The sequence below is a fragment of the Rhincodon typus genome, chromosome 24 (genome assembly GCF_021869965.1).
Source record: "Rhincodon typus isolate 14 chromosome 24, sRhiTyp1.1, whole genome shotgun sequence".
NCBI lineage: Eukaryota > Metazoa > Chordata > Chondrichthyes > Orectolobiformes > Rhincodontidae > Rhincodon > Rhincodon typus.
The window spans coordinates 5,719,408-5,744,265 of record NC_063355.1 but is presented as its reverse complement, the minus strand read 5'-3'; the positions used below and the strand labels follow the sequence as shown (position 1 = coordinate 5,744,265).

Here is a 24,858-nt window from a genome sequence, read left to right as displayed (position 1 = left end):
TTTCTGAAGAAGGGTCCAGGCCCGAAACGTCAGCCTTTCTGCTCCTATGCTGCTGCTTGGCCTGCTGTGTTCATCCAGCCCTGCATCTTGTTGTCTCTACTTATTTCTTCCTGTGTACCATGCCCTATGATGTAATTACTGTTAGGGGGTCATTCCCAAAATAAATGTTTACCTGTCCTGTTTCTTCTGTTTTTCTCACTAACTAACTTTCTCTCAAATTCCACTTTATTATGCCCTGAAAAATGTTCTCGCCAGTCATATAGCTAGCATAGTCGAGAAATCTTTATCCCTTCTGCCCAACTATTTTGTTTAATGTGAGAAAAGATGTAATAGCGATGAGGTAAAACAGCAGAGTAGTGATTTGGAAATGATAGCTGGAGTATGGCAGGAAAGGCCAGAGACCATAAACTGAAGCATGCACCAGCAGATAAGGCCAGAGACTGCAAAAATACTACCATGACAGAGTTAAAGACTGAGTATTTTAATGTGTCAAGCATTCATAGCAAAATGGAAGAACTGTTAACAGAGGTCAAATATGTTTGACCTGATAGCATTACAGAGGTATGGCTGCAGAGAAACAAAGGATGGGACCCAAATATTGAAGGGTATTTGACATTGAGAAGATGGGAGGCCAGTAAAAGGTGGTTATGTTAATTAGTACAGTAGTGAGAGAGTGAGCTAATTAAAGAAATACAATACCTTAAAAAAGGGGTGGCTGGTCAGAGTGTAGTCACCATGTAAACACAAGACGTAAACTTTTTTTAATGTTCTAATGTCAAATCTATTAATTTATTTGACAGGAATATTTGTGGTTGTACAATGAGTTTATATTAAAAAGGTGGACAGTAGTGGAGTGGGAAGAGAGTGTCATGATCCTGAAAGATTACAGTGTGACGTGACGTCATAGCGCCTCCATTCCTGAAAAATTAGATGGGAGAGTTAGGTCTTCAAGGCAAAAGCTAGAATGATTTAAGAACAGCAAGAGATAAAATGTAGACTTGCCATTAAAGCAAGAATTGAATGTACTCCATGTACTTGAGCACGCTTGGAGTTTGTTTGAAAGAAGTCAAAGACTGTCCTCTGCTGTTGTGGATTCAACAAATCAATGGTAACAAATGCAGCAATCTTTCATAGGTTAAGTTTGACAATTTAATGCAAATACATTTTGTAAGAAATATGATACAATACAGCAAATATAACCTCCATTCAAGAATAGAGACAGAAAATAGGAAACTATGGTCCAAGTAGCTTGACATCTGTTGGATGGAACGTGTTAGAATTGATCATTAAAGGAATTATAGCTCCAAACTTAAAAAGTTTCAAAGTAGTTGGGAAAAGTCAGCCTTTTTCTAAGAAAGAAGGTCTCGTTTAACCAGTTTATTGGAGTTTTTTGCAGGATGACACAGTGAAGTGAAAAGGAAATTGAGCCAACATAGAAATCTTTGGATTTCCAAAAAACCTTCAATAAAGATGCCACAGCAGAGGTTATTGCAAAACATGAAAGCTTATTGTATAGGGGTAACATATGAGCATGGACAGAATATTGGCTAGTTTGCAAAATACAGGGAATATGCATATATTAGTCTTTGTCTAGTTGGTAGGATGTGATGAGCAGAGTCCCTCAAGGCTGGGGCTACAACTTTTTACAATAAATTTCAATAACTTAGATGAGGGGAGTAATGCATGGCAGCTAAATTATCAAGAAGGCTAACAGATGTTATCCTTTATTAAGAGATGCACTGAACATAAAAGAATGTTGTGTTTCAGTTACACAGGGCATTGGTGAGACCAATTCTCAAATACTGTGTTCAGTTTTGATTTCCTTAAGGAAGGATGTAAAAAGCATTGGAGGTGGTTCACCAGATAAATTCCTGAAATGGAATTTATGAGGATAGGGTCGACGGGCTGGACTTGTTTGCACTACAGTCTAAATGATTGAAGGGTACAAGACTGAAGTATAGAAGATTAGGAGATTACTTTTTCTTACAGAGGGTTGTGCAACTTTGGGATACTCTGCCTCAAAAGAGGACATTTGGGTCATTAAATATTCTTAAGGCTGACATAGGTAGATTTGTGTCAGGCAAGGGAATAAAGGTTATCAAGGGGGAATGTGGAATTCCAATTAGTTTTCATCTTATTGAATGTCAGAACAGGCTCGAGGGACTGAATGGTCTGTTTTTCTGATATGTATCCTATACATCACAAATGTCCTCTTTCATGTATGAGCGACATTTTATCTTTCTGGTCCAAATTTGGAATTTCTCATTATCCTTGGAAAGATTCAAAAGTATAAACTACTTGCCTTCCGTGACAGCTTCTTCATTTCTTATGCCATAACAATAACACATTCTCTTTTATTATATGGGATTAGGTAGTGACTAAAATGGGGAGGCGTATCGCACACTCCATATTTGAGACTCTTGCTTTTACCTTGCTAAGCAGCAAACTGAGAGTTTCCAAAAGAGCCACCTTCACATTCCAGCTGAACCGGTCACCTAGGATACGGATCAGAGGTCCAGTGATGTTAACTACAGATGGTCGCAGCGCTTCTGCGGATGTTAGCTTGATAACAAGGCCCAGGGCCTTGGCAGCCTCCTCTTTCTGCTCGGGGTTTCCTGTCAATACACCCTCTCTCAGAACAGGTAGGATCGAAGTAACACCCTGCAACGAAACACAATGTTGATTCTAGCCAGCAAGCATTTAGTCGATACTTCAGTACTCTGGTTTATGCACTCAGCTTATTTTAATTACATTAGCATATTTTAAATGACCAAATGCCTCTCTTAGGATTCAAACATGATACCCTGTATGGTGCCGTGAGAATGAGTGCGAAAATATGACAGGATTGAATACTGAGACTTAACTAATCAGGAGGAAAATCATTGTAGTGTGCTTCATGAACACTCCACCCATGAGTCCCATCTCCAGTCTCTTTCTCTCTCAATGCCCCACTCCTTGGCGTTATGTGAACAGCTTCATTTCTGGTATTAATCAACTGTCAATTCACAGGCCACTGTTATCCTTAATTGATCTTCCTCTCCCCTTCAGATTCCATTCCAAAATATCAATGCAGTAACTCACAATTCCTCAAATTTTGCCATTTCTTTACATCTTAAAATTTATTTCTGTGCAGCTTTCAGTGGGTCCTGTTATTGTGCTCCTCTCCAGTGCACACCAAATATATATTGAAAAGCAAACATTTCATTTGCACTCATTATTCTGGGAGAATTACCCACAGCATATATGGAGTTAACTGAACACACCCCATTTCCCATTCATCACTGTGACTCAATGGTCGCACTATTGCCTCTGCGTCAGAAGGTCATGGATTCCAGATTGTTACATTGAGTATTATACCGATATAAGTGCTACTTTGCAAATTAGATGCTATTTGGATAAATGCAAAAAATTCTAAAGTCCTATTTTGAACAACAGCAGTGGGTGGTGTTGTTTAACCCTCAGTTGACTTCACTGAAGCAGATCATTTTGCTCATGTGGCAGCTTGGCATGTGCAAACCGGCTGCTGCATTTCCTACATCTGTGACAGTGATGACACTTTGTTGACTGTAAAACATTTCTGGACGTCGTGAGATTTAGAGAGACACTCTGTAAATTTTCTCTTTTCTTATTTGCAATTATGGAATGCACTAATTTGACTCCTGACACAAATTCTATTACCTTCTTGGGAATGCAGAATCCCAGCAGATGTTCCCCTTTGGCCTCAGCAGCTGCTGCACGGATATCCCTGTGCAGATCATCCACAAGTGATAACTGGCTTCCAGCATCTAATTTCTGAGAGAGGGGGAAAAAAAGTCACATAAATCTAAAATGCTAGCCAGTAGAGTTTTTTTTAAAATCCACAATAAAATGCCAAAGATATAGCTTCAGTAGAACTTATAAATTCTAAGTTAGGTTTTTCTTCAGAGTGAACACTCCACTAGAATATTAAACAGATCCTGCAGTGCGCCAAAGGTGAATGATTAATTCTCTGGTCATTGATGTCCATTATAAAGCTTCAATATAATACAAACAGCTAAGGACTGAGCACATAGAGACACAGTTAGTACCTTGGTTATTGCATTTAAAGCATCCCAACTTTCATTCAGGACAGTCTCATCCGTGTCATTGAGCAATCTGATCAAGCCAGACATCAGGTTCCTGACGTGGGCAAAATAATCAACTTTGGTCTTAGAACAGTAAGCATTGATGATTGTAGCTGCAGCTTTGCGCATCCCAACATCTGGGTTCCTTGTTGCCTCCAGCAAATCCTCCAGGATGACCCTTTGACCAACCTCATCCCCCACAGACAGAATCACTGTATGACAGTTAGCCAGCTCCTACAAGAAAGGAAAATATCTCATTAGGAGATGACAAAAAGTTGAGAGCTGTCACAAGGCACTAAAGGAACACAACATCAATGTATCAGCCTATCATGGAGCTACATTAAGAACAAATTCATAGAGACTGTTATTATTAAAACTGTTTGACAATATGGGTTAAACCTGTGTGTTATTAATGGGGTTTCTTCTAAAACCTTTAGGTGGGACAATGATGTCTGCACAAGAACCTTCAAGATAATTTTGCAATACAAGTGGATGTCTACATAATTTAATTTCCAGAACTGTAGGTCTGTGAAAACAAGCCATGTGTTTGCTATTCATTGACAGTGGCACTGGATTGCACCATTTGTGCTATCTTCCTACTCTCTCTCACCTCTTGCTCTTCGCTGGTTCCCATCTTATTCTTCAATGCAGTCATCACAGCAGGTAGGATCACATTGAGGTGGCGAGTCAACGCATCACCTGCCACTGAAGACAAGAAAGCTAGCACCCGGGTGTTAACTGGTGGCATTATAAGCTGCAGAGAATAAGAGAAACAGATAAATGAAAAAGACACCTTTTGGTTGTACAAGCTTCCAAACTAGTGTCCATCTGTGCTGCTAGGAATCGGAATGCCCAAAAATACATCTCTGTGCCAAGTTTTTATTATCTGCAGAAGTTTCTGGGTTAGAGTAGAGACAGGAATCTAGAATCATAAGAATGGTTACAGCATATAAGGACATCATTAGGCCCTACAACCTTTTACAGTTTACATAAATCACTTAGATGATTAGAACTGAAGGTATGCTGCTAAATTTGTTGATAATACAGATAGGTAGGAAAGTAAAGTTGTGATGATAACAAAAGGATGGTACATGGATATGGACAGGATAAATGTGTGTGTAAAGATCTGACAAATTGAGTAAGATGTGGTAAAATATGAAATTGTCAAATTTTGGCAGGAAATTTTTTAATAAAAGGTATTATTTAAACAGTGAGAGATTACAGATGCAGAGAGACCTGGTGCCCTAATATGTGAATCTTAGAAAGGTTACTATGCAAGCATAGAAAGGAATTGGGAAAGCTAATAGTTATTATTTAATGTCAGTAGAATTAATACAAGGGAAATTATGGTTCAGCCATACAAAGCATTGGTTAGACCAAATCCGGAGTACTGTGCACAGTATTGATCTCCTTAGTCAAGGAAGGATATAAATGTACTGGTAACAATTCAGTGCAAGGTTGCTAGACTAATACCTAGAATAAGGGGAGTTTCTTGAATGGAGAAAGGTTGGACAGGCTAGGCTTATATCTGCTGGAGTTTAGAACATTAAGAGGTGACTTGTGGGAAAAGCCTGAACTAGGATCACTGTTTAAAAACATTTAAGACAGATAAGGAGAATATTTTTCTCACAAGGTAGTCATGATTATTGGCATTATATTTCTCAGAAAGCGGTAGAAGTAGTGTCCTTGAATAATTTTAAGGAAGAGGGAATTAGATCCTTGTTAAGAAGTGGCTAAAACGTTTTTGGGGGTTATCATGGAGTTATACAGTACAGAAGAGGCCTTTCACCCACTGATTCTGTACCACCAACCACTTACACTAGTTCAACATTCCTGCACTAGGCCCATAGCCTTGAATGTTATAACAGTTCAAGTGTTTATCCAAGTACTTTTTAAAAGGTTGAGTGTTGGTAGGAATGTGCAGTAATCAGACTAGGTATGATTTCATTGAATGATAAGACAGGATCAAGGGGTCAAGTGGCTTACTCCTGCTCCTGCTGTGAGTCTAGTTCATGTGTAACTGTTCCAGGAAGGCACCCCAGTTCCAGCAGGTTGTATGTGCAGAATAATTTTGGATACAGAACATCTGGGGACAATCTGTGACTTATCCCTTTCCCCAAGTTTAACTGTCAATTAGTATTTTTAAGTTAACAATGCCGTATTTTTGGTTTGTTTTTGATTTTTCTCTGATGTGTATATGTGTTAGTTTTTTAAAGAAGGGTAGTTATGTTTGTACTGTCAGAAAGCTACATGATTTAATGGTCATGAGGCTATTCCCAAAATTACCCTCCACCAGTCACTGATGAAACAGCTAGTATATTCCTCCCCCATTCAGGAAATTTTATTTTTCAAAGGTCTTATAATAGAATGTCCCTTTTGGTCATTTCTCTCACTGGATGGTTGAATACTGAGCAATGTCCAGGTTTATGTGCTGGCAATGTACCTTTGGCACTAGGTAAGGAAGAACAACACGACTCTTCACTCCCATCACTTGCTTCAATCCATCCAGAGCAAAATCTGACATTTCCTCACTGTTCTGCAAAGGACACGATAGTTAATGATCCAACCACGTATACACACAATAACTTGCACTTATATAGCATCCCAACAAATGTGGAAACAGGGCATTTGGCCCACTGAGTCCACAGCAACTATCCAAAGAGCATCCCACCCAGACCCCACCCCTCCTACCCTATCCCTGAAACCCTGCATTTCCCATAGCTGACCCACCCAATCTACATATCCCTGGACACCGTGGGCAATTTCACATGGCCAATCCATAAAATCTGCACACCTTTGGACTGTGGGAGGAAACCGGAGCACCCGGAGGAAACCCACACATACACGGGGAGAATGTGCAAACTCCACCTAGACAGTCACCTGAGGGTGGAATTGAACCTAGGTCCCTAGCACTGTGAGGCAGCAGTGCTAATCACTGAGCCACTATGCCTTTAACATTGTAAAACTCTCCGAGGCAAGTCACAGCATTTTTAAATAAAACCTGACAGCAAGCAATATGGAAAAAACGTTCGATTGTTTTATCAAAAAGCTAGGTTATTTGGAGTGTAAGAAAGCAGACGAGATTTGGCAAACCCAACCAGTCAAAATGAACTCTGTAATATGGGTTAAATGTAAGGCTCAGAACCTCATTACAACATTTTCACAGTCACCCAATTTGTCCCAATCTGGTCACTTTAAAACAAGAAGTCAGGGTGACATGGGGATACTTGGAGTCTAGTTTGAGATTTTAAAAATTCTAATCTAACCTCGCCTCCTCCAAACACTCACAAGCTGATCCAGCAGGAATGGCAGAATATCATCTAATGCCTGGTATCCAATTGTTGAGTGAAGCTGTTCAAAAGTCTTGGATGCAGCCTCTCGAACTTCTTCAAGAGGGTCGCAGAGGGCCTTCCGCACTGTGGGAACGAGAGACTCGGAGAAGACAAGCACCTAGCGTCAGAGGCAGAAACAGTCCGAATCACCATGAATTAAATAATTAAATCAGAGCAGGGTTACTTGGTGAAACGAGAGAGAATTAACACCACATTTGTCTAGCCACAAAGTGCATATGAAATACTGCACACCCTCAACTCCATCTCTTGCCAACATTTCGCTTGAAATTATACAGTTCTCTGCATTCACCTCTTCAATTTGCTTGTACTGCATGCACCTGCTAATAGAAAACCACTTAAACCAGCACTTCAGTGGCTTTTCATCAATATTTGAAGCTATATTAGCATTCTTTACCATAGCCTGAACATTTCCTTAAATATATTAAGCAATTATTATATGCTTACCTACTTGCACCAACAAAAAGGTTCTTAGACATAGTGGTAGTGTCCCTACCTCTGAGCCGGGTGGCCCAGGTTCAAGTCCCACCTACTCTGTAGGCGAGAAAGTTGATTAGGAAATACCTACATCAACATAAACAACTGTATTTGTGCAGCCAAAATATTACAAGGAACATCGCACTGATACTGAGGTATTAGGGTAGATGACTTTGGACTTGACCAAAGAGGATTTAAAGAGTGTCTTAAAGGAGTAATAGGAGGTAGAAAAGCTTAGGGAGGAATTACAGTCAGTGGTAACTTTGATGACAGAATGATTAAAATTGAGAGTACACCACAGGCCAGAATTTTATGCTGTTTAACCAGGTTAAACAATGAATAGTTAAATGGATTGGCATCATAACCATTCAAATTTATAGTCAACACTTGAGTAGAGACGAGGACCAAACTGGAGGAATGATCAGGGTGAGAGAGAGCAATGGTTTTACTTGTGACAACGGCAAAGGAGGAGGTGACGGTGTGATATTAGCAGGTGCCCTGCTCATGTGTTAAATATGTGACTTTACATGACTGCTCCCCACCTACTTCAGAAAATTCACCCTTTACCTGCAAAGTTAACCAAAATTTTGGTAGCCTGAAAGCTCTTGGACATGATAGTGACACCATATGACTACTAAAACTAAATATAATGAGCTACTTACAGCGTCTTTGCTGGTTGACTTCATGATCTCACTGAGACCAATACAGACTCCCTGTCGCTCATCACTCTTCTCTGACTTTAGCCCTGCTTCCAGGATTGGAATGATCTCTGGCAAAATCTTTTCTCCAAGCTTCCGTACAAGATCACCCAGTGTCCTTGCTGCAATCTACAGGGAGAAAGTTAATCACATGTCAGTAGGAAATCCTATTTGGTCTCAGATTGACAAAATTTTGAATTTTAAAACTGAATTTGCTTTTCAGAACGGTTGAATATCCCTGTATAAACCACAGTGTACAGAGTACAAAGTGGCACATCCAAAGGCTATACCAACAGACAATTAACTGAGCCTTGGTTTGTCATGTGCTTCTGGAATAATTCGATATGCCAATGAGTTGTGTAGTGGGACAGTGCCATTAATCCAATCATCTAACTGGCTCATAGCTCTGAAAGACAATTATTATATGACACTCTACAATTTAGGACCTTTATGATTGTTCAGATTCCAATATCAACCTTAAACCTGCTCCAATTATGGGTATGTGTTGTAGGTATGTCAACTGTAGCACGTAACATGGAGGAAATCAGAAGCCATTTTATTCACAGATAGAAATTCTGAATAGCATTAGAGAATCACAGAAGGAGCTGAAAATAACTCAGCAAGTTTGGCAGCATCAGTGGAGAGAGAAACATTGTAAAATGTTTCAGACTGACAAGCTTCCATCAGAACTGGGAAAAATTGAAGTGCAGTCGAGGATGGTTTGCATGATGAGTTGGCTCACAAAATTCACAATTTTATTTATTCAACATTTTGGTTGTTGAGGGGGCTGCATAAGCAAATGCACATCATATTTAAACAACTTTTTAAATCAGACAGGACCAACCATGTAACACAGAAGTAACCATACCACTATATAGCTACAAATTACTCAGAGCAGGACCAATGACGCTTTTAATTTATTGAGGTGCTTAAATTTGGAATGAGGTTGTCATTCTGAAATGAGTAATAACTAAAAGGTTGGTGATCAACCTTACATTGCTGTGGTACAAGAGCATGACACCTGTTTATGGTGATTCATTTGTGTACTTGCTCATGTTTGCTTGTTGCTCAGTAGCACATTGCATTTATCCATTTTTTTTAACATCTTGCGTCAGTGTGACATTTTCACTCAACATCTGTTATAATTCTGCAATATTTCTCATGCCAAAAATATAGCATGGATGCAATCTGGTGGAGAGTGTCACTGACAGATTGAGGAGTAGAGAAGCCAACTGGTGACTACAGCTAGTGACAATAGTATCACCTGACGACTCATCTATCACCCTTGAATTTTGTGGCTTTTCAATTAGTTGTGGTCCTTTTCCTCTCAAAGCTCCCCACAACCCCTCCACCAAATGCTTACTACACTGCCTGGATGGTACTTATTTGGGCACCTAATGCAAAAGACAAAATTCCATTTCAATTTCTTGGCTGATGTTGAATTTTGAAAAATATGAAGTCTGGTTCTGTCTCCCTTGTCCCACTTCTAGTTTCAGGGAACTAAACAACAAACAGCCAAATTATTCACTTGTAAGCTCTGACATTAGGTACTGCAGAAAATTGTTTGGTTATGGGAACAGGGAGCGAGAAGCTTGTGTGGAACTTGGTCCTGCCCTTGCCCAATGAGTCTAAACGTGTGATTAACGACAGGAGTCAATAGATAGGGAGCAGGAACCACAATCTTGGTCCATTTTTCCACTCAATCTGCTCAAAGGCTAATCATATCATCTCTATGTCATGATTAAAAACAGCTTATTCGTCACAAAGAAAGAAGTGAACAGTACCCAAATGGACCACAGTTTAGATTTAGTGGATCAACTCAGTGAGCCCCAGGAAGAGCCTTATACTTCATCAGTTAATGTTATGATCTCAGCTATGTTGTTACCAGGAGATCAGTTTCCAGGCAGGAACCTGGCTCGATAGTTAAAATCAAAACAATAATATGATCTAAATGGTCTTTTATTGAAATATAAGCATGCAATGTTGCATATATTACTTTAACAATTAAAGAGAAGTTCATTAACAAAAGAAAAAAGATTAAACAAAACAAGCCATTCTACTTATAATACAAATTGAAAGATGTTTAAACATTTCTTTAAAAATAAAAGAGAAACAAAACAGCTTTTGCATAGTGCCAAAATCACATCTCTGGTACAGTACTCAAAACACTGCTCATATAACGATTGCACCAGAGTCTCTGTATCTAACACCTCAGTCAAGTTTAATCACTTTTGACATCAATTTTTAGATTGGAACTGCAGATAGCTTCTTCCTGGAGCTATAAGACACCTGCTTAAATGCACTCAGCTTTAAGAAACCTATTCAGAGTTTTATGCCAACATTTCTGCTCTGGGACTAACATTAACTCTTCACTCTAAGGTAACTTAGTTCACTATATATCCTTCCCTCCCCAGGAGTACAGGTCTATACAGTCATTCTATTCCAAGGACTTCAAAGGACTGCTCTACTCAAAATTGAAACCCAAATGTGTCTCTCAGCTTCTGGTGCTTCTCTTAAGCTTGAAAAAGAACACAGACCATGGGGCTCCATCATTTATTTTACTGAATTGCAAAACAAGCTAAAATAAACAAACATCCATCAGTTGTGCACAAAACACATTCACTCTGAAGCCAGGCCTCAGAAACTGTTTTGAAAGAAATCATCATGGCTTCAGAAATAATTAGAAGTTAATTATAAACTTCAGACACACCAAAGAACTCACCAATTTTGACTTAAAAACCAGAAACCCAAATTTACAATTTAAGCAATATGATATAAATTCCACAGTTTACATCACAATGTAATTGAGAAATTGAAACCTGTTTTGGATATTTAGAATATTTGGAGAGCTCACATATTTGTTATTCATTAAATCTTTACTGCTTGTTCAAAAAGAGACTCAAGATGCCTCTAAGCGACCATTACAAGTCTGAATATCTACAGTACAGGCGCCAACTTATTCAGATTGTTTGCTTGGGCTTAAATTCCAATAGCTTCAAAATAGCCTTTCCTGACAGTTAAGTTTTAAATATTCGTACAGTGCAAACACATTGTGACTGTAATGTAAATACATCCTGCTTTCTCTCTTTTCTTTTTATTAATTTAGTTAATTAAATATTAGTTAATTTAATCCAAGGTCCTACTGATCTGCAAAGATTCCGTGGATAACTAATATTTTCTCAATAAGAAACAGTGCACTTAATAACTATCCTAAAAGCAAGAAGTTCATTAATGTGGCTTCATGTTAAATGAGTCAGATATTTTCTGATAGATTCTACTTAGGCTAATTTTTCAAACAAACGAAATCAAATTTATTTGAAAGAAGTTGAAGTTTGACTCAAATTTATTGCGTTTCAGCTTTATCATGTGTGAAGTTTGTGATTAGTGCTTCATTGTTTGCGTCAGAATTGGATCAGTGTTAAGTCTGGTTTCATGCCAGGATTAATCCTTTCTGTCCAGTTCACGCTTGTGTTCTGACTCGGTTGCAGTGCAGTGGGCATGGCAATAACAGCAGAGAGCCATGAGCCATCTTTTTATGCAGAACTGCAGCTGAGGATACAAGTAGTTTATGTGAATAAGGCATTAGAAGGAATTATTCTGATTAATTTTAATGAATTTAAAATGTAACACAATAATTTCATGCTGTGGCTATTCTAAACGTTTTGTGTATGTCAAAATGCTGCTCTGCAAATTAATTTGACAACAGTTAAAGATTCTAACTCACCGTCCTCTTGTCAGCACAGGTACTTGCCAAGAAACCCAGTAACAAAGTGAAGAGTGTTGGCAGGATTTCCCGTAGTGTTCGTGGTGTGTTTGACACAACAATCTTCCATACGTGTAGCGAGGCTTGACGCACCACCAGCTGGGTGTCAGAACGACCCATGTAGAGACCAGCCAGCACACGATTTCGCCTCTCAAGCCCAAGTGCACCAATAATAGCCTGAAAGTTATGATCACCAGGTTAGGTTCTATCAATAAAAATCCAAAAACAGAGTTTATAGCACAGGATTCTGCCCACCTGGGCTGCAGCGTTTATGCTTCATTTTAGCTTTCTCTCATCTAGCTTTATCTAAGGTGATCAGCATATTTTTCTAGTGTCCCTCATATACTTATGTTGGCTCCTCTTAAATACATGCATGCTACATGCTTCAATTACTCCATCATTTCCACATCTCTTTGGGTAAAGGGATTTCTCCTGATATCTTTATTAGATCAATTAGAAGCAAATCTTATAGTTGATTGAAAACAGAAAGTACTAGAGAAACTCAGCAGGTCTGGCAGCATTTGTGGAGAGAGAAATACAGTTAATGTTTCGAGTAAGTTATGACTTCTTCAGAACATATCAGACTCGAAGTGTTAACTTGGTTTCTCTCTCTACGGATGCTGCCAGACTTGCCGAGCATCTCCAGTGTTTTCTTTTTTACTGTAGTTGTGGATCCTACTTTTGAATTCCCACAAACAGAAACATATTTGCTAAGCTTACCATATCAAATCCCTCCATATCTCTAACACTCTCAACAGGGTAATGCCTCAGCCTTTAGTTTTCTACAGAAAGGAGCATCAGCCTGTTCAGTCTTTGTAGAGATAGGTTTACTTCTTTATGGCATTGAAGGCACAGGTACATAAAACATAATGTTGATAACATGTGAACAAGTTTGATAAGTCAACAAGATGCTTAGAAGCAGGTCCTTATGTTAAATCACGCCAAAGGCCTAGGATATGTTAAATGGATCGAAACCAACAACTTGACATTGCAAGGACTGACACTGAAAGGTCTGTAAATGGAGGTTCATATTCTGAGCCATGCTGATTTATGTCCAATCGCATTAATAGATGATGTTGGACATTTAACAATCTGCATGCCCCGTACAGTAGCTGTGCCAATTTCTCACCTTATTGGACTGGGCAGTGCCAAAGTTGTCATCTTCTGAGGCAGTCTCTGTTGTCATTTTGCCAGTCACTCCTGAAACATGGAAAAGCAAGTCTCCCAGCAGTTGGACTGAACTGAACCTAAAATTCAAACCACAAAAGGATAAAATATCTTACATTAGCCTGTTTTGTCCTGACTTTTTATTAAGTGCAATTCAGTCTCAAATGATCTCACAAATAAATTTGTTGGTGTAACAAGGAAATGGTGGAGTTGAAGAGGAAAACTGGGGCCAAACAAACACATGGGCTTTCCACAGGGTTTACAAGGGCCCTGTTCCAAAAACAACCTCTCAACACTTAAAGAGAGAAGAGATAGGTGATGCATTAGGAAACACAAGAGAAATTGTACACAATCCAAATCAGACATAACCACAATGCTAGAACAGAGGGAGTTTTGTATGTCTCAGATGGAACATATTCAGTGATTGAAAAGAACTATACCAAAAGTAGGAAGCTTAACATATTTCCTTATAATACAAATGAATCATGGCAGTATGGAACAGGTGCTGAATTGAATCTCAACATTGAATATACAACTCCAAAGTGCTTGTGCTCTTCAGTCACAGCTGTCTTCCAGGGCCTACGCACGGAGGACATGGGAAACAGTCAGACTTTGAGTTTATTCCAGCAACAATATTTCACTATTCTACAGAAGGATTGATAGAAGTGCTTAATTTCTCTCATTATCCAGTTTACTTGAAGGGTAGCCAAAAGGAAGTACTAATAACCTGCTATCTTTCTTCCAATGCAACTTCTGTAAGCAATCCCCCATCCCTATTTTCTGAAGAGCAAGATTTATTTAACTGTTGTCAAATTGATTTCAAAAGCATTGCATGATTTGTATATTGTATTGAGACTTCTGGTACCACTGTTTGAATGCAGCTGGGTGACAATCCCTTCTCCTTGCTAAGTAGAAGGATAGCAAAGTAAATAAATAAGCATGTGCCAGTTTTGACTTACCAGCCACAGCACAAATTAAAGATGATAACAGTTACTATTTGGTTTTAGAGACAGTAGGAACTGCAGATGCTGGAGAATCTGAGATAACAAGGTGTAGAGTTGGATGAACACAGCAGGCCAAGCAGCATCAGAGGAGCAGGAAGGCTGACGTTTTGGGCCTAGACCCTTCTTCAGAAATGGGGGAGGGGAAGGGGGTTCTGAAATAAATAAGGAGAGAGGGGGAGGCGGATAGAAGATGGATAGAGGAGAAGATAGGTGGAGAGGAGACAGACCGGTCAAAGAGGCGGGGATGGAGCCAGTAAAGGTGAGTGTAGGTGGGGAGTTTGGGAGGAGATAGGTCAGTCCAGGGAGGACGGACAGGTCAAGGGGGCGGGATGAGGTTAGTAGGTAGGAGATGGGGGTGGGTCTTGAGGTGGGAAGAGGGGATAGGTGGGAGGAAGAGACAAGCTGGGCTGGGTTTGGGATGCGGTGGGGGAGGGGAGATTTTGAAGCTTGTGAAGTCCACATTGATACCATTGGGCTGCAGGGTTCCCAAGCGGAATACGAGTTGCTGTTCCTGCAACCTTCGGGTAGCATCGTTGTGGCACTGCAGGAGGCCCAGGATGGACATGTCGTCTGAGGAATGGGAGGGGGAGTTGAAATGGTTTGCGACTGGGAGGTGCAGTTGTTTAGTGCAAACCAAGTGTAGGTGTTGTGCAAAGCGGTCCCCAAGCCTCCTCTGCTTGGTTTCCCTGATGTAGAGGAGGCCACAACGGGAACAGCGGATGCAGTATAGCACATTAGCAGATGTGCAGGTGAACATCTGCTTGAAGTGGAAAGTCTTCTTGGGGCCTGGGATGGGGGTGAGGGAGGAGGTATGGGGGCAGGTGTAGCACTTCCTGTGGTTGCAGGGAAAAGTGCCGGGTGAGGTGGGGCTGGAGGGGAGTGTGGACCGGACAAGGGAGTCACGAAGACCGTGGTCCCTCCGCAAAGCAGATAACGGTGGGGAAGGAAAAAATGTCTTTGGTGGTGGCGTCGGATTGCAGATGGCGGAAGTGTCGGAGGATCCGGAGGTTGGTGGGGTGGTACGTGAAGACGAGGGGGATTCTGTTTTGGTTGTTATTGCGGGGAGGGGGTGTGAGGGATGAGTTGCGGGAAAAGTGGGAGACACGGTCGAGGGCGTTCTCGACCACTGTGGTGGGGGGGGGGGTTGCGGTCCTTGAAAAATGTGGACTTCACAAGCTTCAAAATCTCCCCTCCCCCTACTGCATCCCAAAACCAGCCCACTCGTCCCCACCTCCCTAACCTGTCCTTCCTCCCACCTCAAGCCACACCCCCATCTCCGCCCCCTTGACCTGTCCGTCCTCCCTGGACCGACCTATCTCCTCTCTACCTCCCCACCTACACTCACCTTTACTGGCTCCATCCCCGCCTCTTCAACCTGTCTGTCTCCTCTCCACCTATCTTCTCCTCTATCCATCTTCTATCCGCCTCCCCCTCTCTCCCTATTTATTTCAGAACCCCCTTCCCCTCCCCCATTTCTGAAGGTAGGTCTAGGCTCGAAACGTCAGCCTTCCTGCTCGGCTTGCTGTGTTCATCCAGCTCTACACACTATTTCGTTTTAATAGGCTTACCCCAATGCTAGAATACCAAAGCAACTGCAGCACTTTACAACAGGTGATATTAAGTCTCATTAGGTACACTGAGCTGTACCTATCAAAGTGACGGCCCATCAATATCACACAACACAATGGGTCTGATCAACTCACATTCAGATACAAAATAAGCACAGTTTTCCCCCTGGTTATGTTAACATGAAAACTCCCAATTGGAGAAGGGTCGAGGCCCGAAACGTCAGCCTTCCTGCTCCTCTGATGCTGCTTGGCCTGCTGTGTTCATCCAGCTCTACACCTTGGTATCCCAATTGAGCACGTTGAGCTTATAAAAGCCTGCTACAGAAACCTGTGCGAGCAATTCTTAAGTGGACAGCTCAACTTTTTTTTTCCTTTTCCCATTGGATGATGAGTAATGCTTGTATTTCTAAACTGAATAAATAATGTTCAGAAATCTGTGAACATGTCCTTTCAAATTTGTGCACCAAGAGTGAGAATGTCAGATGAAAAGTGCAATGTTAATTACAGGCCATCAACTGGGGAGGCTGGAATGCAAAAGCGAAGCTTCAAGTGTCAGATTTCATCTGCATCTCAGCACTGCATTCAATCTTGGATAGCACAATTTAAAACTTGGTGTTGTACCAGAGATATTGGAGCTTAAAGGATTAAGTTATGATGGCAAGCCACATAAACAGCTTATTTCCTTGACTGAAGTCAAGGCATTTGAAATAATAAAATAAATTTAAAGGGTACATAAGGAAAAAACTATAATCTTCTGATGGAGGAATCAAGAACAATCAGACATGATCTTAAAATTAGAGCTGGTCAGTCAGGAGTGAAATCAGAAACCACACAGGACAGTAGAAAATTTCAAAAACTCTTTTCTCTGGATATGAGGACAAGGTCAAGAGTGGGACAGATTTTTGTTTGATGAGGCTTTCAAATGATGTGGACACAAGATGGGTAAACAGTTTTTAAGGTACAGATAAGCTATGATTTAACCGATCGCTAGACCAGAGTCAAAGGGCTGAATGGTCACTTCCTGTCCCTAAGTTCCCAAGAAACACAATTATGAAACTGGAAAACTAATGTCATTATTAAACAAAAATGCACAGGGCATTCTTTCACAACTTCCCCATTTATAAACTTGTTCACCTTTTAATTGTGCTGTGCAAGCCATACACAAGAATCATGGCTACTCCTCTCCATTTTCAAAATTATAGCAAAATACATATTTCCTTTATAGAGCACATGATCTGATAATTAATACTTACAATAAACTCTAATACAAGTGCTAGTCTAACATTAAATATAATGTCCTTGGTACCTGATCCTCCAGTTGTCATCAAACAATCCCTGCTCCAGCTCTGGGAGCAGCAGTGCTATGGCAGTCTCTGCATACATGCTTATAATTCGCTGTCCGGCACGCAGGGCGGTATCACGAACAAATTCATTCTCATCTGCGAGAGCCTATACAAAGCAATTCATATTAGTTAAAATTATATGCCTTAAGACTTCACTGTCACTGTCCTTGCTGATATATTCATGCTGTAGCCCATGCCTGACAGTTAACATCAAAAGCAACCACTTTCATATTGCAGCAGGAACTGGTTTCTATTTCTTGGCAACACTAAGGAAATACTCATATAACAGGTTATCCTACTGTGTAGAATTATGGATGACGAGATAACGTGTGACTTCTTGCGCACAGAGCAAGAACTGCTCCCCTGTATTGCACAAGGCTATCTCCCACAGGCAATTCGAAACTTTTTAAGGAGTTACACTGAAGTGCAGGGACTTTACCTGCAGGAACCCCCACAGTGATGAGACAAGTGCCTACTTAATCTGTTGATGGAGAAAGGAATGCTGGGCTGGACAATGAGATCACTCCTTTTTGTTTCTTTAATATACACAAGAACTGAGACGGGGTCATAACTGAAATCTTAATTGTCCAGAATATCCACACAATGATTCAGTGTTACACTGAATCAATCAACATAAGTTATGCTGGTCAGGGAAAGCAATTGGTGAGGGAGCAGTTACCCACAATTTTGGTTTAGGTGGGCAGGATAACAGCCAAGCTATGTCACTACTGGGCAAAGATAGAGGAGCTGGTCATTCATTGTGCAACAATGACATGTTTTTGGCTCGTTAGTGTTTGTGCTTTCATTGAGTGAGGCTTTGATCTCAGGAGGGCTAGAAGAGTCAGGTGCAATTCTGAGTGATGTATCCTTTGGGAGGTTGGTGGGCTGGGTTTACAGGAGCACTGATATCCAACAAGCAAGGCTGTAAATACATCTACTTTCTCTCTAAAGCTGTCCTTACCTCTCTTCCACATAGGTTAATGCCAGCTAAAGTGAGAAGCCATTTTTTTTTGTAGAAGTGCAGCTTTAAATAAGATGGTAATTATCCTTTGAAATTATCCTTTGAAATTACCCCAAGAGGGCAGAAAATCAACACAAATGTGAATTTTTAACACTCAAAACCAATAGGTCGAGGTCGTGAAAGGTATGAAAATTTTTAAAAAATCTGAATGCTGCAAAGCAAGTTGAACATCTTAGTCACCAAACCCACTGTTTTTTGAATATTAAAATTCACCCATTCAGTAACTTCAAAAGTTAACTATTTTCACATTTTATCAAAAAAACAAGCGTTTTCTCAATTTAGCTCAAATTAATCTGTGCTGTCTATGCAAGAGGCAAGTTTTAGATTACAATTTCAAGTAATTAAAATTACAACATTCATGGTTGAAAAAAGTGACCTTAATAAAGGAACATCCAACCACATTGTGCATTTATAAAGAAGTACATTGGTAATGAAAGACATTTCTCCGTCAGTAATACTTCTTACTGAAGTATTAAAATCTAATAACATGCTCACTCACATATTTACCCTCAAGTAAAGGGAAGGCTGGTTGGACGGGCAATAGTTTTCCTACAGTTGTTACTGATACTCATGCACTATAGGCAGCATTCATCTTCCTCCCTCAAAAATATGGATTTAAGTCAAAAAAAATCCCAGAACCAAAGCCTTAATCAATTGAATTACTTTGTCCCTTTCTCCTACTGTAAATCAATGCAGCCCAAATTGTAAACTGGTAGTGTGTTAACAAGCCTGAGAACTCTACATGATGGATGGTAAAACCAGTGTAACCAAAATCCCACTTTCCAACTGCCTTCCATAGCTGAGTGCAACCACCTGATTGATGCAGCTTAAAAGATCAGAATTTGACTGAAAACAGCAGTGCATTTAAATCTCCAAGTATTGAACTGGTGGGCTGAATAAGTTTTAAGCGTTGCCGAAGGTGAAGGCAAATGGTTTTCAGATAAAGATGGCTACCTGGGATAAGTGCAGATAGCACAAGGGATGGCAACTGTTTCACCAACTTAGAAATGGCCTTTTACCTTCAGAATGCAAGGTATGATGGGTCCTACATATGCTGTGAACTTATTTCCAAAGGTCACAGGAAGGTAGATGAACATCATCATGTAACCGTCACGGACATGTGGGGCAATCTCCACCTTGCTGGCAGTGGCCACAATATCTGGCATGAGTTTTTCCAGCTTTTCAACTCCGAGTCCAGCCATTACTTCAGCCAGGCCTGAAATGCAAGGGCAAGATATTGAAAACTTGATGGCTTTGCCTTTGACAGAACAATGGAATTTTATGCAGCATTATCGTCGTGGTTGAACTTGTATCTAAAGACATGTTAAGAAGAGTATGAAAATGGACCAATCATATTGACAGCAGATTGAATGTTAAGTTTCCCACCTTTACTGTGATCTTCCTTAGGCAATGTAAATGTTCAATTTTCACATGACTAAAACTCAAAATGGAACACTGTTCCTGGACAACTATGCAATGATGGATACTCCTGCACTAAAGCCGTCGTATTGGACGTTCCAAATTTTCTCTCAGGCTACATAATGAGGGGTTTCCTGGGCTATCAGTCTCGAACTAGGTCCCAGGATAAGGGGTTGTTCATTTCGGACACAGATAAGACAGTTACTCACTCAACAGGTCATGAATGTTTTAAACTTTCAACTAAAGGTTGTGGATGCTTAATCAATTAGCAAATTCAAGGCTGATATCAATTGATTCTCTAATGATAAAGGTGTCAGACAGTGAAGTGGAATTGAAGCCAAAGATCAACCATGACTTTTGAGGAAGGCACAGCAGATTCATGGGGCTTTACAGGCCACTCCTACATCTACTTCATATGTTACATCTGTAAGGAAGGTCTTGCATCAACTATTCTCAAGACTTCATGTATGACAACATTGTGGTGTCAAGTGAGAGACATGAGAAAACCTCTAGCCATGACAGTGTGTCCAGAATTGTTTAGCAAAGCCATTGGCTCATGTATGAGAAAAGCAGATTGAATGTGCAAGGTCGACATATCAACATCACCTGCACTCTTCTAGATAAAACATGAAATGGTGCTGGACCCGAGACAGGATCCTGCTAATTACTAGTAGGGCTTGAAACCAGATGCTGGTTGCATTTTATGTCAAGAACAAAACAATGCAGATGAATTGCCAACTACCAGCATGGACTTTGATTACTTGACAAAGCTGGTCGAACCAGTGATGACCACCAACTCATAGCTCAACTATTTATTGATAAAATTTTTCAAATAAGAGATGGTGAAATTTACTGGCAAAAAGCAGGACTGATGCAAGTTTGAGTCAAATTCTGTTCAGTTCCTAATTGGAGACAGAGTGACAGAGCTCATGATGAGAATTCAACAGAAAATTACCTGATAACCTAAATAAATGGGTGGGGTGGGCTACGGCGCACAGAGAGAGAAAGAACAGTGAAAATCTGAGAGAAACAAGAGGTGTTGAAAGTCAACTTCAGGAGGATGTCACAATGGCCTGAAGTCAACCTCTTGGTCACAGGAATCAGACAAGCAGAACAAACTATTCTACTTTATTAAATAACCTTTTCAAAGTTTCCGTTGTAAAAACTTGAGCTTTTTTGAAACAAAGTTCTCATAACACTGAACACAAGATTAAAGTTGGAAACAAATTAGTCACAATGAACTGTTTCCTCGTCTGGCATCAAGAGAATTATTGCTGACATTCCCTTTGTACGTATGGCTGAAATATGGTATCTAGTTAATTAGCCACTATAGGAACTTCCTCTTTTGGAAGTTCTGGACTCCTCACCTTGTGCAGCACCAGATCGATCAACCGAACTCTGCTCTGAAGCCAGCATCTCCATAAGCCAAGGCAGCAGGTCATCAAAACACGACTCACCCATCCCCTTCACCATTGCCCCCAGAGCTTTTGCTGAAACTGTACGAACCTGTCATTATAACAGAACTGCATGAACATGATTTAACACTAAAATAAAAATCTTCCAAGTTTGTGCCTGATTCAACAGCTTCTTAGAGTTTGCAAATTGAAGAAAGCATACGGGTTTGGTTGAAGCAACTATAACACAGTATGACCTAACATCAAACTGATGAGTCAGGGTCAGCCACCAAGAGCAGCTCCAAGTATGGGATGGCTTCAAAATAGTCCAAGCAGTCAACCATAAGCAAAGACGGATCAAATCCTTGATCGCTAATGCTTCTATTTGTCACATAAGTTATTTTCAACTGCTACCTTGAAATTGGTTCCAGATCTCTAAATGTAGCCAGAATCAGGTTACCTGGAGATAGTAAATATTCTTACCTCTGGAACAGGGTCTAACAGAGATAGCTTCAATCCAGGCATCACACTGGGCAGGTATGGTGCAAGATCCTGGAACCATACCAATGGAAAGAAGTCAACAATTCTGATTTGATGACAATACTCATTTCACTTATCCGTTAACCTTATCACTAACAGTGACTTCCCCAACATGACACAAGATAGTCGTGCTTTATTTTGGATTAATAGATAAAGATCTATCTTGTAGCTCCAAGTAGATATCTGACCTGGCCACTGGATTACATTATTTACTGCACTGTAATCAACTGAAATTAAACTATTTTCAATAATACAGGAGAATTAGGAAGGACACGTTCATCACCTGCAATATTTCAAGCATTACCTTCTGGTCTGTAAGGGAATACATATTCCCAATAATTTGAGCAGCCATCTTACGGGTATCTGTGGATCGATCCTGGAATGCTCTTTGTACAATTGGCATTATCAGAGCCAGAGATGGTGCATCAATAAAGTGGACAAATTTGGTATCGAGCAGAGTCTGAAGGCACAGCTGTGTCCTCCTGGATGGGTCCGTCAGGGCATCCAACAAGACAGGTGTGATTGCTGAACAAACAATGTAAAACATTACTTCAATTCTGTGCATTCTTATTAATTAGAATGAGAAAGCTAAGCAAACTAAACAGCTCTTAATATATTTCATTGTCACTAATACTGAAAACATGAGGCACAAAGGGCTTTATTTTGGGGCAGGACCCACTCAGCTCTCAGACAAAAACTCATCTTATTTGTTAAACAGAGATGCTGGAAATACTCAGTAGGTCTGCCAGTATCTACCAAAGAAAGAGTTTGATCTTTCATGTCAGTGACCTACCAAAAGGCCAGACGAAAGGTCCCAATTGTGATATAGTACCTTAACTTCTGTCTTTATGATTGCTGATAGACTGGCTGAGCATTTCGGTTTAGGTCCAGTGTCGACAGTATTTTGCTTCTGCCCATGTTTAATACTGTCCACAAGCATGATTATATATATGTGCAGTTTCTGTTCAGCCAACAAGAATTTAACACTAAATCCTTTGAGACATATCACTTACCCAGCTCCATAATATTCAGCGTTAGCAGGGCCAGAACAAGAGACCATCTGGGTTTACCTCACCTCGTTACTATGTTATCTGGATCTGAGTGGATCAATCTTGGACTGCTTTCACAGGTCTATGCCATCAGGTTCAATTAGTCACCCAGGCTACCAGTTATTAAAGAACAGTCAGCTGCACTTTCAGGGAAGTGATCCTTTGGAAAGGACATTAGACCAGTGACTTGTCTGACAGCTGGTTAGATAGAGAAAGTCCTAAGGCACTATTCGAACAGAAGCAGAGAGTTCTCAGCGTGTCCGAGTCAATACTGATCTCTCAAAAGAAACAAACCAGAAATAGATTAGGTGGCTATTTAGAATCATAGAAAGAGGCCACTTGCCCCAACATGTTCGGTGCCAAGCGATGAACAACTCCCCCAGTCTAATTCCACTTTCCAGCATTTGTTCCACAGCTCTGCGTGGTACAGCACTGGAGGTGCATATCCAGACACCTTTTAAATAGGTCCAGGCTTTCTGCCTCAACTACCTTGTCAGTCAGCAGCTTCCAAAACCCTATCAACCTTCTGGGTAAAACCAATTTGCCTCATTTCTCCTCTCATATTTCTATTAACCATTTTAAATCTGTCCCCTTGTCTCTCACTTTTCTGCGCAGATAAATGTGCCCTAACCATCCAGGCCCCTAATCCTAACCCCCTTCACATCTCAATCAGACCACCATTCAACTTTCCCCATTCCAACGAGAATACCCCAGCTTATCAAATCTTTCCTCTCAGCTGCATTTTTCCAGGGCTGACAACTCCTTAAATCCCCCTTCCAACACAATTACAGTCTTTCTGCAGTGAGATGACCAGAGTTGCAGAGTCCTCAAAATGTGACCTAACTAATGATTAGTTCGAACAAACCTTCCCTTCTCTTATATTCTATATTTTGACTAATAAAGCAAAGGATTCCAAATGCCTTCTTAACCTGTCCTGTTGCCTCCAGGGGACAGTGAACATTCTCTGAATGTTTGATCACTTAGTTCAGGCATGATCTTTCCTTAATAGATCCCTTCTGACTACCCTCCATGTTTACAGAATTAGTTCCAATAATTTGCTCTGTGGTTAAACTGACTGGCCTGTAATTAGCAGGTCACTCACTCCCTTTTCAAACAAAAAGGTACAACATTAGCAGCCCTCCAATCATTCAGCACTGCACCTGTATTCAGTGACAATTGGAAAATGATGGCCAGACCTTGCACTGCTTCCTTCCTGTCCTTTCTCCACTATGTGCAGTATACTGCATCTGGCCTTGCTGGTTAACACACATTCACAGTTACCAATTAGTCATTTCCTCTACCCCTCTCAACATTCTCCTATTCATTGTCTGTTTCTTTGGCTTGTTTGACCTCCCCAGATGCATCACCTCACACTTCTCTGGGTAGAATTTCATTTGCCACTTTTCTGCTCACCTGACCAGACCAATGATTTCTTCCTGCAATTTACACCTATCCTCCTATCAACCACGCGGCCATTTTTGTGTTGCCTGCAAATTTCTTGATCACTACCCCTTATATTTACATCCAAATTATTAATATACACTGCACAAAGCAGAGAACCTAGCACTGAATCCTGTGGAACTCTCTAGAAACTTATCCAGTTGCAAAAACTAATCAACAACTGCCTTTTGTTTCCTGCCATTGAGCAATTTTGGATCCAGCTTCCTACGTTCCCATGAATCCCACGGACCTTGCTAAAATCCATGTGGGCCACATCAACTGCACTACCCTCACAAATTCTCCTTATTACTTCCTCAAAACTTCAATCTAATTGGTCACTTAGTTCAAGCATGTTTTTTCCTTAATAGATCACTTCTGATTACTCTCCATGTTTAGAGAATTAGTTCCAATAATTTGCTCTGTGGTTAAACTGACTGGCCTGTTATTAATAGGTCACTCACTCCCTTTTCAAACAAAAAAGGTACAACATTAGCAGCCCTCCAATCATTCAGCACTGCACCT

General features: G+C 40.5%; 1 protein-coding gene across 1 annotated transcript in view; it reads right to left on the bottom strand.

The window, feature by feature from the left end:
* gcn1 (GCN1 activator of EIF2AK4) overlaps positions 1-24,858 on the bottom strand; it is a 123,692-nt gene that overhangs the window by 13,713 nt on the left and 85,121 nt on the right. Inside the window, exons 38-51 of the mRNA XM_048611272.1 lie at positions 22,152-22,372; positions 21,791-21,859; positions 21,281-21,419; positions 19,514-19,710; positions 17,437-17,579; positions 13,521-13,638; positions 12,353-12,568; positions 8,593-8,757; positions 7,392-7,553; positions 6,547-6,639; positions 4,714-4,857; positions 4,068-4,337; positions 3,679-3,792; positions 2,431-2,661 (exon numbers count right to left, since the gene is read on the bottom strand). Coding sequence (XP_048467229.1) covers positions 2,431-2,661; positions 3,679-3,792; positions 4,068-4,337; positions 4,714-4,857; positions 6,547-6,639; positions 7,392-7,553; positions 8,593-8,757; positions 12,353-12,568; positions 13,521-13,638; positions 17,437-17,579; positions 19,514-19,710; positions 21,281-21,419; positions 21,791-21,859; positions 22,152-22,372 — 2,282 coding nt within the window. The remainder of the gene's footprint in view (positions 1-2,430; positions 2,662-3,678; positions 3,793-4,067; positions 4,338-4,713; positions 4,858-6,546; positions 6,640-7,391; positions 7,554-8,592; positions 8,758-12,352; positions 12,569-13,520; positions 13,639-17,436; positions 17,580-19,513; positions 19,711-21,280; positions 21,420-21,790; positions 21,860-22,151; positions 22,373-24,858) is intronic.